The sequence below is a fragment of the Radiomyces spectabilis genome, assembly GCF_025331425.1.
Source record: "Radiomyces spectabilis strain NRRL 2753 chromosome Unknown BYT42scaffold_1, whole genome shotgun sequence".
NCBI classification, from domain to species: Eukaryota; Fungi; Mucoromycota; class Mucoromycetes; order Mucorales; family Radiomycetaceae; genus Radiomyces; species Radiomyces spectabilis.
Genome location: NW_026251926.1, coordinates 1,992,102 through 2,003,409, shown reverse-complemented (window position 1 = coordinate 2,003,409; position 11,308 = coordinate 1,992,102). Strand labels below are relative to the sequence as shown.

Here is an 11,308-nt window from a genome sequence, read left to right as displayed (position 1 = left end):
GGCACTGGCTTCAATCAATATATACCCTTAATGGATGCTCATATTCCGCCTCCACAGTGTCAATGCCGTGGCGCCTGTTCAATCGCTACCACCACGACAGCTCGATCCAACCAAATCGTTGACGCCTTACGAATTGGCTCGTGAGCGATTGCACGTTTCGGCTATACCTGATTCTTTGCCTTGCCGAGAAGAGGAATTCGCTACAATTATGGGTCACATTGAAACGGCAGTCGAAGAAGGCACCGGAAGTTGTATTTGTATGTGTGAAATGGATCTTTAAACAATGTCTCTGCGTCCGATTAACTGATCAATCGACGAAATTAGATATCTCCGGGGTTCCTGGTACGGGCAAAACGGCCACTGTACTAGAAGTGATACGCCACTTGCAATATAAATCAGAGATCAAGGTAAAATCATTGTATCCATTGGCAACTATCAGCCCCTTGACGCGAAAAACTCACCTGTAGGAATTACCTGAATTTGATTTCGTTGAAATCAACGGTATGAAACTAACTGATCCTGCTCAAGCTTATACCGTGCTTTGGAGCTGTTTGCCTGGAAATCAGACAAAGCGAGTGACTTCCAATCATGCCTTGGAACTTTTGGAAACCAAATTCGGGGAAGAAGATGGACGTCAGAAAACAACGTAAAGTGTCATTACCACCATGGTTTGTCATCTTTTGGGTTGATGGAAAGGAACTGAACCCGTGGTTTTCTTGATACAGGGTGGTCTTGATGGATGAATTGGATCTCTTGGTCACGAAAAAGCAATCTGTCATGTATAATTTCTTTGACTGGCCCAATCGTCCTTATTCTAAGCTCATCGTCGTAGCCGTGGCCAATACCATGGACTTGCCGGAAAGAATGTTGAGCAACAAAATCTCAAGTCGCATGGGTAAATATATACTGCTGCCCTTTTTGGACCGTTACAAGTGACAAAGAAACGCAAACTAAGCATGAAATAATAGGTCTTACTCGTATCAATTTTCAACCTTACACACATCAGCAACTGTATGAAATTGTCGAATCACGATTAGACGGTATCGATGCTTTTGAAAAAGAAGCAGTGGAATTTGCTGCACGTAAAGTGAGTGCTGTGAGTGGCGATGCACGACGTGCTTTGGATATCTGTCGACGGGCCGTGGAAGTGGTAGAAACACGGATGAGCGCACCAACCGATAAAGCCCCCTCCACTCATGTTACCATCAGTATAATCAACGAAGTAGTCCGTGAAATGTTTGCTTCTCCCGCTGTGGCTTTCATTCAGTCGTGTTCATTACATCAAAAGATTTTCCTTGTGACGGTCATGTCACGCATACGACGCACAGGTATCGGTGAAGTGGAATTTGGCGATACCGCTCAATTTCATACGGAGACTTGTAAATGGCACCACATCGAACCACCTACCACCAGCGACCTCATGCGCATATGTGAAACTCTTGGTCAGACTCGCGCTCTCGTGATTGAAGGCGGTCGCATGGATCTTGCTATGCGCATCTCACTGAATCTCATGGAAGAAGATATCATCATGGCATGCAAAAACGAGCCAATCATTGGAAGATTGGTTGCAAATATGTAACGGCAATTATCATTTTTTGGCATTTTTGAGATCAGAACCTGTAAATAATAATAAAGTAGAAATGCATTTGATAATTTATACTTTTGTCTTCTCGCTCAAGAACGTTCCGCCATACTGATTACTGATTTGGTATTTTTCCATTTTTCTTTCCGATTGGCTACATCTTGATTAACTTATTGTTTTTCCCAATTCCTTGCCTGGCGGAATCTTTTTTTTTGTGTGGCCTGCTGCTGCTGCTCCAGTTTTTGTCATTTCAATTTTTTTTTTTTTTTTTCTTTTTCAGATCGTGATTCAAGTTGACTGCGAGATAACGATATAATATCAATTGACTGACGCCATTGTTTCCAAACATATTTGTAAAGTCCACTGGACCGCGTGAACAGCAACCGCTGGATTCTGGGTTTCATACCCCTTGACAACGTATGGCATGTCATTTTAATATGAAACCGAAGCAATCAGATCGTCGATAATTGAACAAACTCTATTTCTTTGTGACGTCAAAATGACTGACACCGATAATAAGGGGAAAATATCCCAATATGTGGGTTTTCTAACAGTTACGCTGGAGACCAACTCAGGAATCCAATCGCAAAGAAGCCATAGCCACGGAGTGATAAGCTTTCTTCGTCATTGTCCAAATCGGGAAAAGCCTGTTTTCGATGTAACTAAATAATGCATGTTTTGTTGAGACCCAAAAAACGCTTCACTTCCTTTCCTTTTGAACTTTTTTGTCTTTCTTTATTATTTATTCTTTTAAAAAACTTGCTTTATAATGTCCCTACTATCTAATTCACAACCCAATAATCACTATAACAACGAACCTCAATCTATGTCTCGGCCGACTTTTGATGGTTTTGGAAAAGGTTCGACTTCCACATTTTTCTATTCTATTCCTTCGCGAAGCCCTAGCCAGTATCCTCAAGACAACATGAGATCCCCTTTGGGCGACCACAATACTGTCTGGGGGAACGGAAATTACAACAACAACAACAACAACAACAACAACGCACATGATGTGGCTCACTCTTCTGATTCAGAAACTGGCACCATTCAAGCCCACAAGGACCAGCGTGGGAGCACAGCCCAAACGCCACCCTTGGATCCAGAAAACACTTCTCCCGAACATCGATCTTCGACGGGTACTTCCTCTTTATCATCGTTGAACGATTATCCTCAAAATCAGCAAGCACAGAAATGGCAACAAACCAACAACGTAAGTTCGTTGTCCCGGCATCAATCTAAAACACAGCACGAGCATCGCCCGGATCAGCAACCGCACAATGCACAAAACGTGGCCATGGTCCAGGGTATGGATAATGCTTACGATACAATAACGGCCAACAATCAAACCGAACAAGAGCCAGAGTTGCGTACGCCGTCTTCACAAAACGAGAAGCATCTGCAAGAAGACGATGTGGCTGAGTTCCAAAATCCAGAAACATTACGCCATGCGCATGTCGGACCTTCGGCAGAGAGAGCCAGTCTCTCATCCGGCGGACAACCAGGCGCCAATCAGAATTTCGTTCCGTCCAACGAGAAAGAAGAAATGCCACAGCAACAACAACAACAACAGCAGCAGCAGCAACAACAACCAAGACATCAAGACCAGTTTTTGAATCCTGCTTATTCCGACAATTCGTTTGCCAAAACGTCGACCAAGTTAGCTCCTTTCACGGCCCCAGGTTACTTGTCAAAGTACAATGCTATTTCTTACAGTCTCAGTCATCAGCCGAACGCGTTGAAAGTGTACAGTGATATGGCCCGAAAAACCGAAGACCAGAATGTCCAGATTGCCTATGCAAAGTATTTGATGGAGGTCGCCAGCCTCTACGATCATCAACCGACAAAACCCAACGTGCAACCTTCCGATCTTCAAAAGAACTTTGGTTTCCGTCCCATGCAGAGCCATCACACCAAGGTGCCTACGGTGGCGAAAAACCGGGCCAACAACCTGATGCGCGCTCCCGTTCTTGGCCCCGCTGTGCATGAAGAGCATGTGTTACAATCATCACATGATCCCGCTTCCGACTTTAAGACGAATCCAAAGGACGACCGATCAAAGTACTACAACAAGCGAGATTACGAGAAGAAAAAGATGCTTGAGAAGGAAGGAATCCGTTGGATTAAGCACTTGGCAAAAAACAATGTGGGTGAGGCCGCCTTTTTGCAGGCTCTGTGGATGGACCGTTCCATGTATGGTTTCAAGAACAAGCCTTCCAAAGCCCATGATTTGTACGTCGTCGCTGCGAATGCCGGTATTCCCGAAGCCATGTACACGGTCGGTTACCACTGTGAGAAGAGCGGTGATGTCAAGGGAGCCCTCAAGAACTACGATGATGCCGCCAATCTTGGTCTCGTTGAAGCTATTTACGTATGTTGCACCAATGTTTACGTTTTGACATCGCTCTTTTTTTTTTGCTAACTATGATTGATGATTTGTAGCGCTTGGCAAAAATCTACATTCACGGCGAGTATGATCATCGACAGGATATGCGATCGGGTCTGCAGATGTTGTTACGCGCTTGCGACAAATCTACCGAATCTTGCAATGAGCCTCCTTACTTGATGGGTCTTATTTTAACCAATAACTACCACAAGGCAGATATTCCACAGTAAGTGCAATAATGCTTGTTTGGTGACAATCACATTAGCTCACCATTTTTTTGTTCCCTTATTTTTTCAGCGAAATTGCCGAAATGTATGGTGGACCTAACGCTGCACCCATGCATTTTGAGCATGCAGCTTCTTTGGGCAATGTGGCTGCGCAAAATATCATCGGCCATATCTACGAACACGGTGAATATGGTACTCACATGAATTTGTCCAAGGCTTTCGATTACTACCATGAAGCGGCCAACCGGGGTCATCCCGAAGCCATGCTTGGTCTAAGCCGATTATATAATCGCGGTTGTCATGGTCCCCATGATGAGGATGAAACCGATCGCTTGTCGCAAGATGAATCCAACTGGTTGGAAACGCATCCCAAAGATGAAGAAGCCGCCTTTTTCTGGTGTCAAATGGCCGGTGAATCGGGACTTTTGAGTGCTTGGTATCTGCTAGGGTAAGTTGTTTGGCCTGCATGCGACTCTTTGGCGAACATATGGAAACTTACATGATGGATATTGTTTAGCTGGTACTATGAGATCGGTCTTGGCACACCTAGAGATTTCGCTCAAGCCAGAGATAACTATCAAAAAGCCGCCTCGATGAACCATGAAGAATCAAAAAAGCGACTGGAAAATATGGCTTCCATTACCCAGCAACAATGTACAGAAGCCAATAATAAGAGATACGGTCAAAAGAAGCACTTTTGGTCATGCTTCTCTTAAAGACATCGTCTCTCAGAAACCAAATTCTCCCCCATTTTTGTATCGTATAATATATTGTATCAGTTTTGCGTTTATTGTTATTTTTTGAATACAAAGTTTTCTTTAGTAATACATTTAATCAAACTTTTTTGTTGTCTTCTATGACAGTGAATATTGGCTAGTCGTTCTTTTTTTTTATGTCTTATGCACATCTATCAAAATGCTTTTTACTGGCGGTTCTTTTGGGCCTTCTTCTTGCCTTTTCGGGCGGAAGCCTGAGCATCGCCATTGATGTATTTGAGCACTTCCTCCAGCGGAAGTTCGCCCTTGGGAATTTCAATCTTTTTCTTGGTGGCGCGAGCCGTTGCTGCGGCTGCGGCTGCGGCCGCGGCAGCAGGCAGGTCCTTGGCTTTTGCTTCGTGTTCACGAGCGCGTTGTGCCTAAGCGTAGATTTGATAAGTCATTGATATAAACGAAACTTTCACGGTTAGAAAGTATTAGGGAATGTCTTACCGTTAACAAGGCGTTCGATGTCAACTCCTTCAACCACATGTCGCTTTCCTTTGTGCGAGGATCTTCAACACCAAGCTATTGGCAAAATATATATATATATATGTATAAGTAGGCTGCAAATAGCATCAGTGAGAACTATATATAATTTACCTTCTTTTCAAAGACATTGTAGGCTGTACGTTCAGCATTTAATGCCTTGGTAAAGTCGCCTTGGAGTGTGTAGGCCTTAGCAAGAACATGGTATCCTGTGGCAGTGATGACATGCTCTTTGCCGAGAATGGATTCTTGGGTCGCGCAAGCTCTCTCAAAGAAGACTGTGCTAACGGTATAATCGCGAAGGGATTGAAGCATCACACCAGCATTGTTCTGTTACAAAAAAAAAAAAAAATAAGCCAAAATGTAAGTAAACGCCAAAGAAAAAAAGTAACCTCAACAAAGTATTCCCAACTTACGTCAGCAGTGGCGGAATCAGGGTGACCAGGGCCGAACAAAAGATCCCAGTAGAACAAGGCATGGCGCAAATAACGGAGACCAAGCTTAGTACGACCAGCAGCATGTTCGAACAAGCCCAAGTTAAGCTAGAACCAAACAAAGCAAATGGGAAATAACAGGTCAGTAACAATCTCATATATCGTGCAGCAAAAGAAACATCACTTACATAATGATGGATCGTCTCGGGATGATCCACACCGCATGTTCTTTCGGCAGCAATGACCGCCTTGCGTTGCAAATCAAGAGCCGCTTCACGGTCTTCGTCATGATGATAGATCATGGCCAAAGTAGCATAGCACTTGCTTGTTTCGGGATGAAGGAAACCGTACGTCTGTTCGTGCAACGTCAATGACTCGAGCAAGAGTTCAAGACCTAACTGGCGGTGGCCTTGAGCCAAACTCATTTTACCGGCTTCAAAGGTTTCTTCAGCAAACAAGCTCTATAAACGATGTCGAAAATGGATTAGTTTACGTTTGTTCTTCGTGGGCACCTGGACAAAAATAAAAAGTCTCCTTTCGTGGAATACATACTCTTGTGGAAGCCTGTTTGACGGTAGGCATGACGTTAAATACATCCTCGGGTATAAAGGTAGTCTTACGTCGGATCACCGTGGCACGTTGGTCTTCCTTTTGACTCTTCTTGTGAGTCTTGCGGCTGCTCTTGTTCTGCAACTGCTTCTGACGATCGGCTTGGGATCGAGCGGCCGCATCTTCAGCAGCAATAGCGGCCTTTTCTTCTTCAGTGTAAGCATGGAAACGGTAGTTTCTCGCTTCCATCTGGATACCGACACGCAAGCAGACTTCTCGGAGCGTAGGCAAGATCTTCAAGTTGGCAAGATCGTCATCGGTCAGTTTGTAACGGAATCGAAGCAACACTTGTTCCTTCAAGAGATGCTTCAAAGAAGCCGGAGTGAGACCCGCCCACTTGAAATCGTTCTTAATCTTTCCTTCAGGCAACACCGGCGCAGGCTTGGGGTTGAAGTCACCGCCCATGAGACAGTTGAAAAAGTGGGACACACACAAGCTGGTTTCGTCCAAAGCACATTCGAGGAGGTAGTTGCGGAGCATACGCTTGCAGGCACGGACAATCATTTCCTGGATCGCCAAATGATGAATGTGATCGATACGCTTATCCTGGCTGACCGAAACAAGTTCAGCCAATTTGCCCAAGTAACGCATGTTGATACCGCGACGATGCATCGCCTTGGTCAACGCATCACCATCCAAAGGAGAAATGGAATACGAGGCGAAATCAAGCACCAAGCTGGGAAGGATTTCATCGTTCAAGAATTTGGAAGCGTCACGGATCACGGTTTCTTGGTTTTTGATTTCATCCAGTTCCTTACCCTCGGGCTGTTTGGCGCCAGTGAACACATCAGGGTTGAAGGAAAGCTGGAACTCTGAAACATCGATCTTGATCTCTTCCTCCTCCTCGGCTGCTTGCTCGCCTTCCTTGGCCTCCTCGGTCTTTTCAACCACTTGATCTTGTTCCTTCTTTTCCTCGGCAGGCTTCTCAGCATCACCTTGCAATTGCTTCTGCTCAGCACGTTCCTTCTTGAGAGCTTCGCTCTTTTGCTTGACCCAGTCGCGGAACTTGCGTTCCCAGAACAGAGACATCAGTTCGGGACGCAACAGGGTCATCTTGTGAGGATAAGCAGGTTTGGCATTTTCACCTTCGGTGGCCACACCTTCGTTTTCTTGGAATACGATATCGACAGGGTTCAATCGGTAGAGATCCAAGAGGTAGCGACGACCGTCGGCGCCCAAGAGACCCTTGGTTTCGAGCGAGGTGTAAAGACGGGTCTTCTTATCTTCCGCATCGACCAAGGTATGTTCGGCCAAATGGAGCGATTTGGCTACTTCATTACCAATGATTTCATGGAACTTTTCGTCGGCCGAGATCTGACTACCGTTGTCGACGGAACCATAGACAATAGAGTTATCGTCTTGACGGCGGAAAATACCGGGAACGATGCTTTGCGCGACAATACGAACACCCTTGTAATCAACAATCACGCTGCCCAGAGTATAAAGACCTTCGGGATCGATACTGTTCAAGATCTTGACGCCTTCAAGATCCTTGCCCGTGGCGACGTGAGCCGCTTCATCGGCACCCAAAGCTTCAAAGGTACCACGTCCATCGTTGCCCTTGCTGAAGAAGATGTTGTTGTACACGTACATGTGAGATTCTTCGGGTTCCATAGGATTCAACGGAACCACGGAACCATTCACCACCGCCATAGCACCGCTCACGGCGGCATCAGTGAACTCGGATTGCACCTTGTTGATCAGACGTTCACGCAACACACGTTCTTGGAGGTTTGACTTTGGCAATTCACGGTGGGACTGCAATTCGTCGTTCCAGTCGCGGAGCGATTCCACGGCATCGGTGCCGAAATTGAGAAGAGCTTCAGCAGGACGAGCGGGATCGTAGGTAGGCTGAGGAGGCTGAACGGCCCACGGGTAGCTGGGGTAATAGGTATTGACAGGCAACACTTCCAGCATGTGATGGCGGGTAATAAAGTCCTGAACCTTGGTAAAGTTGGTGGCAAAAGAAGGCGACACCTTTTGCAACAAAGTGATGAGCGAGTGGCAGATCGACTTTGGGCCGGCACGGGGGGCAGGATCGAATTTGGTGCTTGAGGATTTGTTGACAAAGAATCCGTTGACGGAGGCGGTGATGTGAAGGATTTCGTTCTCCAAGGTCGTCACGATAATATACATCAAATCACCCTTCAAGCGCTGAGAGTGAGGCACGGGGTTCCATCCAGACAAAGCTAAGCTCTTGATACATTGGGGTGCGTAGCGCTGGAAAGTCGAAGGCACAAAATCAGACAGCTGGGCACGAGCCTTCAAATCGGCATGGGTGAAAGCATGTTCGGGAACAGGTTCGTCAGAGAAAAGATCTTCCATCTTCTTTTCACCCTCAGTGATAATCTCCTCATCTAAACGAGATGAAACACTCAGTATCCATCATGATCCTTTTTTTTTTTTTGGCGATCTCTCTCTGTTCTTCTACATAGCGAATCCTCAAAAGTGAAATACATACCGATCTCGCCGGTCACGGCTGTCAAGAAGGAAAGAGCGGGATCAATACCCACAGCCGAAGGGTTTGGCTTGTAGGGACCACCGAGAAGATCGCGAAGACGATTGATATGGAGACGCACATCACGTTCGGTATATTTGTCTGTCACACCATGCCCATCGTTAGACTTTTCCAAATGCAATCCCCGGACTTTAAACAGTAATATACATTACCTTCCACCAACTCGAGGACACTTTCGGTAGTAATGCCCTCGACTTCACCCAATTCTCCAAAGTCATTGAGACGCTTGCCTTGGAAAGCCAAGTAGAAGCAAGAATGAGCGCAAGTCTCGGGTGATTCCATGATCGATTGTTTAATATCCTGGATCGCCTCACGTGGACTGGCCTGCAACAAATGAAGGTGGGAAAAAAAATAACATGGTAAGCCATCAACATATTTGACTAACCAAAAATCAAACAAAGCTAGAACTTTACTTACAATAATTTTGATTTCACCTGGTTGTCCAGGCACCTTGACGGTCAACTGGTAAGTCTCCTCGACGGCCACTAATGAATCAGACATTCGCTCACATTAGCCAATTGCAGAATTTCCAGCCGATCGCAGTTTCAGATTCTCTATCAAGGAGATTCTCTCTACAAAACCGCCCAAGAAATCTGCTTACCGTCTTCGGGAGCCACGACTTGATCGTTAGCTTGAACTTCTTGCGAAGCAGCAGGAGTTTCGGACACGGCCTGATGCTCCTGTTGTTGAACCTTGTCGGCCATGACTGGTTTGAAAGGTTCAAGGGTCAATATAAAGATTGCTCGATCTGAAGGTGGTGAAGAATAGTGGTTGAGCCTACCTTGTGGAAAACGGTTTCAAGAAAAAAGGTTTAAGAGGTAATAACACAGGCTGGGACGAGCCGCCGGGGTTGACAGCGCCCGAAATTGACGGCGGAGTTCGGGGCCCGGAAGCCCAGCCAGTGGCTTTTCCTTCCGACTCTCTCCCATGGGTGAGTCAACTTGCTCTATGCATGTCCTGTGAATTTGACTCCCCGCTCCCATCTTGCAAAATACTTGAACCTTTATTCACACCTTTCGCATCACTACATAAAAGAGAAAATAAGTGCCTTGAACTTTTATTCAAACGGTAAGAATTTGATAGTATTTTGTTCTTGAGTGGAATTTTATCACTTTTTTTTTATCCTACAGTCCTGAATGTGACTCTTCTATAAACTGCTCTGGTTTATTACTGAGCAAATTGCCCAGAGAACATTTGACAAGGTCAAGAAAACCAAACCATAGAATATGTGCCTAAAGTATTCTATTTGTAAATCTTTCATTCAGGTATATTAAATCCAAGTTGAGCTGCTTCTTTGCCATCTTTATTGTATACCGTCCTTTTGCGTCAGCGTTAATTATAAAAAGCCTTCACACTACTGTAAAAACAGTATATTGTGCGATGTAGATCGCTCGATAGGCCAATACATATGAATTTTGGTAAAACATTACGCGCAGTAGCTATGTAGAACACCAAAGCTAGGATGCATTACTCAGCGTCACTCTTCGATGTCAGTAGAACATGTATTAATCATGTAGATACCTTTGCTACGACAGAAGCGGTGTCGAATATGATACTAATCGCAAGCCATATACTGTGGATTCATTTCTGCGGAATATTCTTCGCACCTCATATTGTATCCTCACTTTATTGCTAAATATCCTGCCTGAATAAATTTCTGTTGAGACACGGCCAACGCATGTTGATACGCCTACCTTATACTGTAGTTATGCAAAAGCGGCTTGTTGACTTTGCAGCAGGTTTGCCTATCAAGCAATTGTCAGCAATGCTTATGCTTATTACCAGGTTGAACGCCGTCAAGAAGTGGCAGGTCAATGCACATTTTATAAATGAAAATGCGAAAAGAAAAGGACGATTGACAGGCGCATTTGCTTGTGGCAACACACAGGTGATCGTTGTTGTCGCACAAAAAGATAAATAAGAGTTTTCGGCGCTTGTTACCAGAATGTAGACTAATGACTTTTGTAAACCGATCCAATAAACGTAAACGGTTCCGACTGACCCTTTTGTAATACTGTGGTTTCCAAAAAGTAATGTTGCCGGGAAGATATCTCCACAAAGTCCAATGTGAGCAATATGTTACTTGTTAGTTCTTTTGGATAAGATGAAGTATCAAAGTTATGATATGCGTGAAATCCAAATAGATGTAAACAGCCGGATGAAGCAAAATAACAGAGAGGCATGGACTAGCGTTGGCAAAACCAAAACTCTCTAATCTGTGGAAAAAAAAAAAAAAAAAAAAAAAAAAAAAAAAAAAAAAACAATAGTTCCTGTTCGCAACGGTCTCATGAGGGTTGATGATTTGAATATA

At 44.8% G+C, this 11,308-nt stretch overlaps 3 protein-coding genes across 3 annotated transcripts; 2 read left to right on the top strand and 1 right to left on the bottom strand.

Annotated features, from left to right (window-relative positions):
• Positions 1-34: 34 nt before the first annotated feature.
• Positions 35-1,579, top strand: BYT42DRAFT_542161 (P-loop containing nucleoside triphosphate hydrolase protein; the record flags this gene model as incomplete). Its single annotated transcript, XM_051565602.1, has 5 exons — positions 35-257; positions 325-407; positions 468-646; positions 726-895; positions 969-1,579. 5 exons carry the CDS (start codon positions 35-37, stop codon positions 1,577-1,579), a joined length of 1,266 nt encoding a protein of 421 aa, XP_051428515.1.
• Positions 1,580-3,119: 1,540 nt separating this feature from the next.
• BYT42DRAFT_507854 (uncharacterized protein) lies at positions 3,120-4,963 on the top strand. Its single transcript, XM_051565116.1, has 5 exons — positions 3,120-3,575; positions 3,642-3,950; positions 4,022-4,191; positions 4,263-4,640; positions 4,710-4,963. Exons 1-5 carry the CDS (start codon positions 3,126-3,128, stop codon positions 4,906-4,908), a joined length of 1,506 nt encoding a protein of 501 aa, XP_051428514.1. The 5' UTR covers positions 3,120-3,125; the 3' UTR covers positions 4,909-4,963.
• BYT42DRAFT_552945 (clustered mitochondria-domain-containing protein) lies at positions 4,964-9,820 on the bottom strand. Its single transcript, XM_051566427.1, has 11 exons — positions 9,779-9,820; positions 9,599-9,703; positions 9,415-9,482; positions 9,150-9,321; positions 8,941-9,078; positions 6,423-8,836; positions 6,059-6,331; positions 5,853-5,978; positions 5,551-5,766; positions 5,401-5,475; positions 4,964-5,327 (listed from the first exon to the last, which is right to left on the bottom strand). The coding sequence occupies exons 2-11, from the start codon at positions 9,699-9,701 to the stop codon at positions 5,115-5,117; spliced, it is 3,798 nt and encodes a 1,265-aa protein (XP_051428513.1). The 5' UTR covers positions 9,702-9,703; positions 9,779-9,820; the 3' UTR covers positions 4,964-5,114.
• Between the last annotated feature and the right edge of the window lie 1,488 nt (positions 9,821-11,308).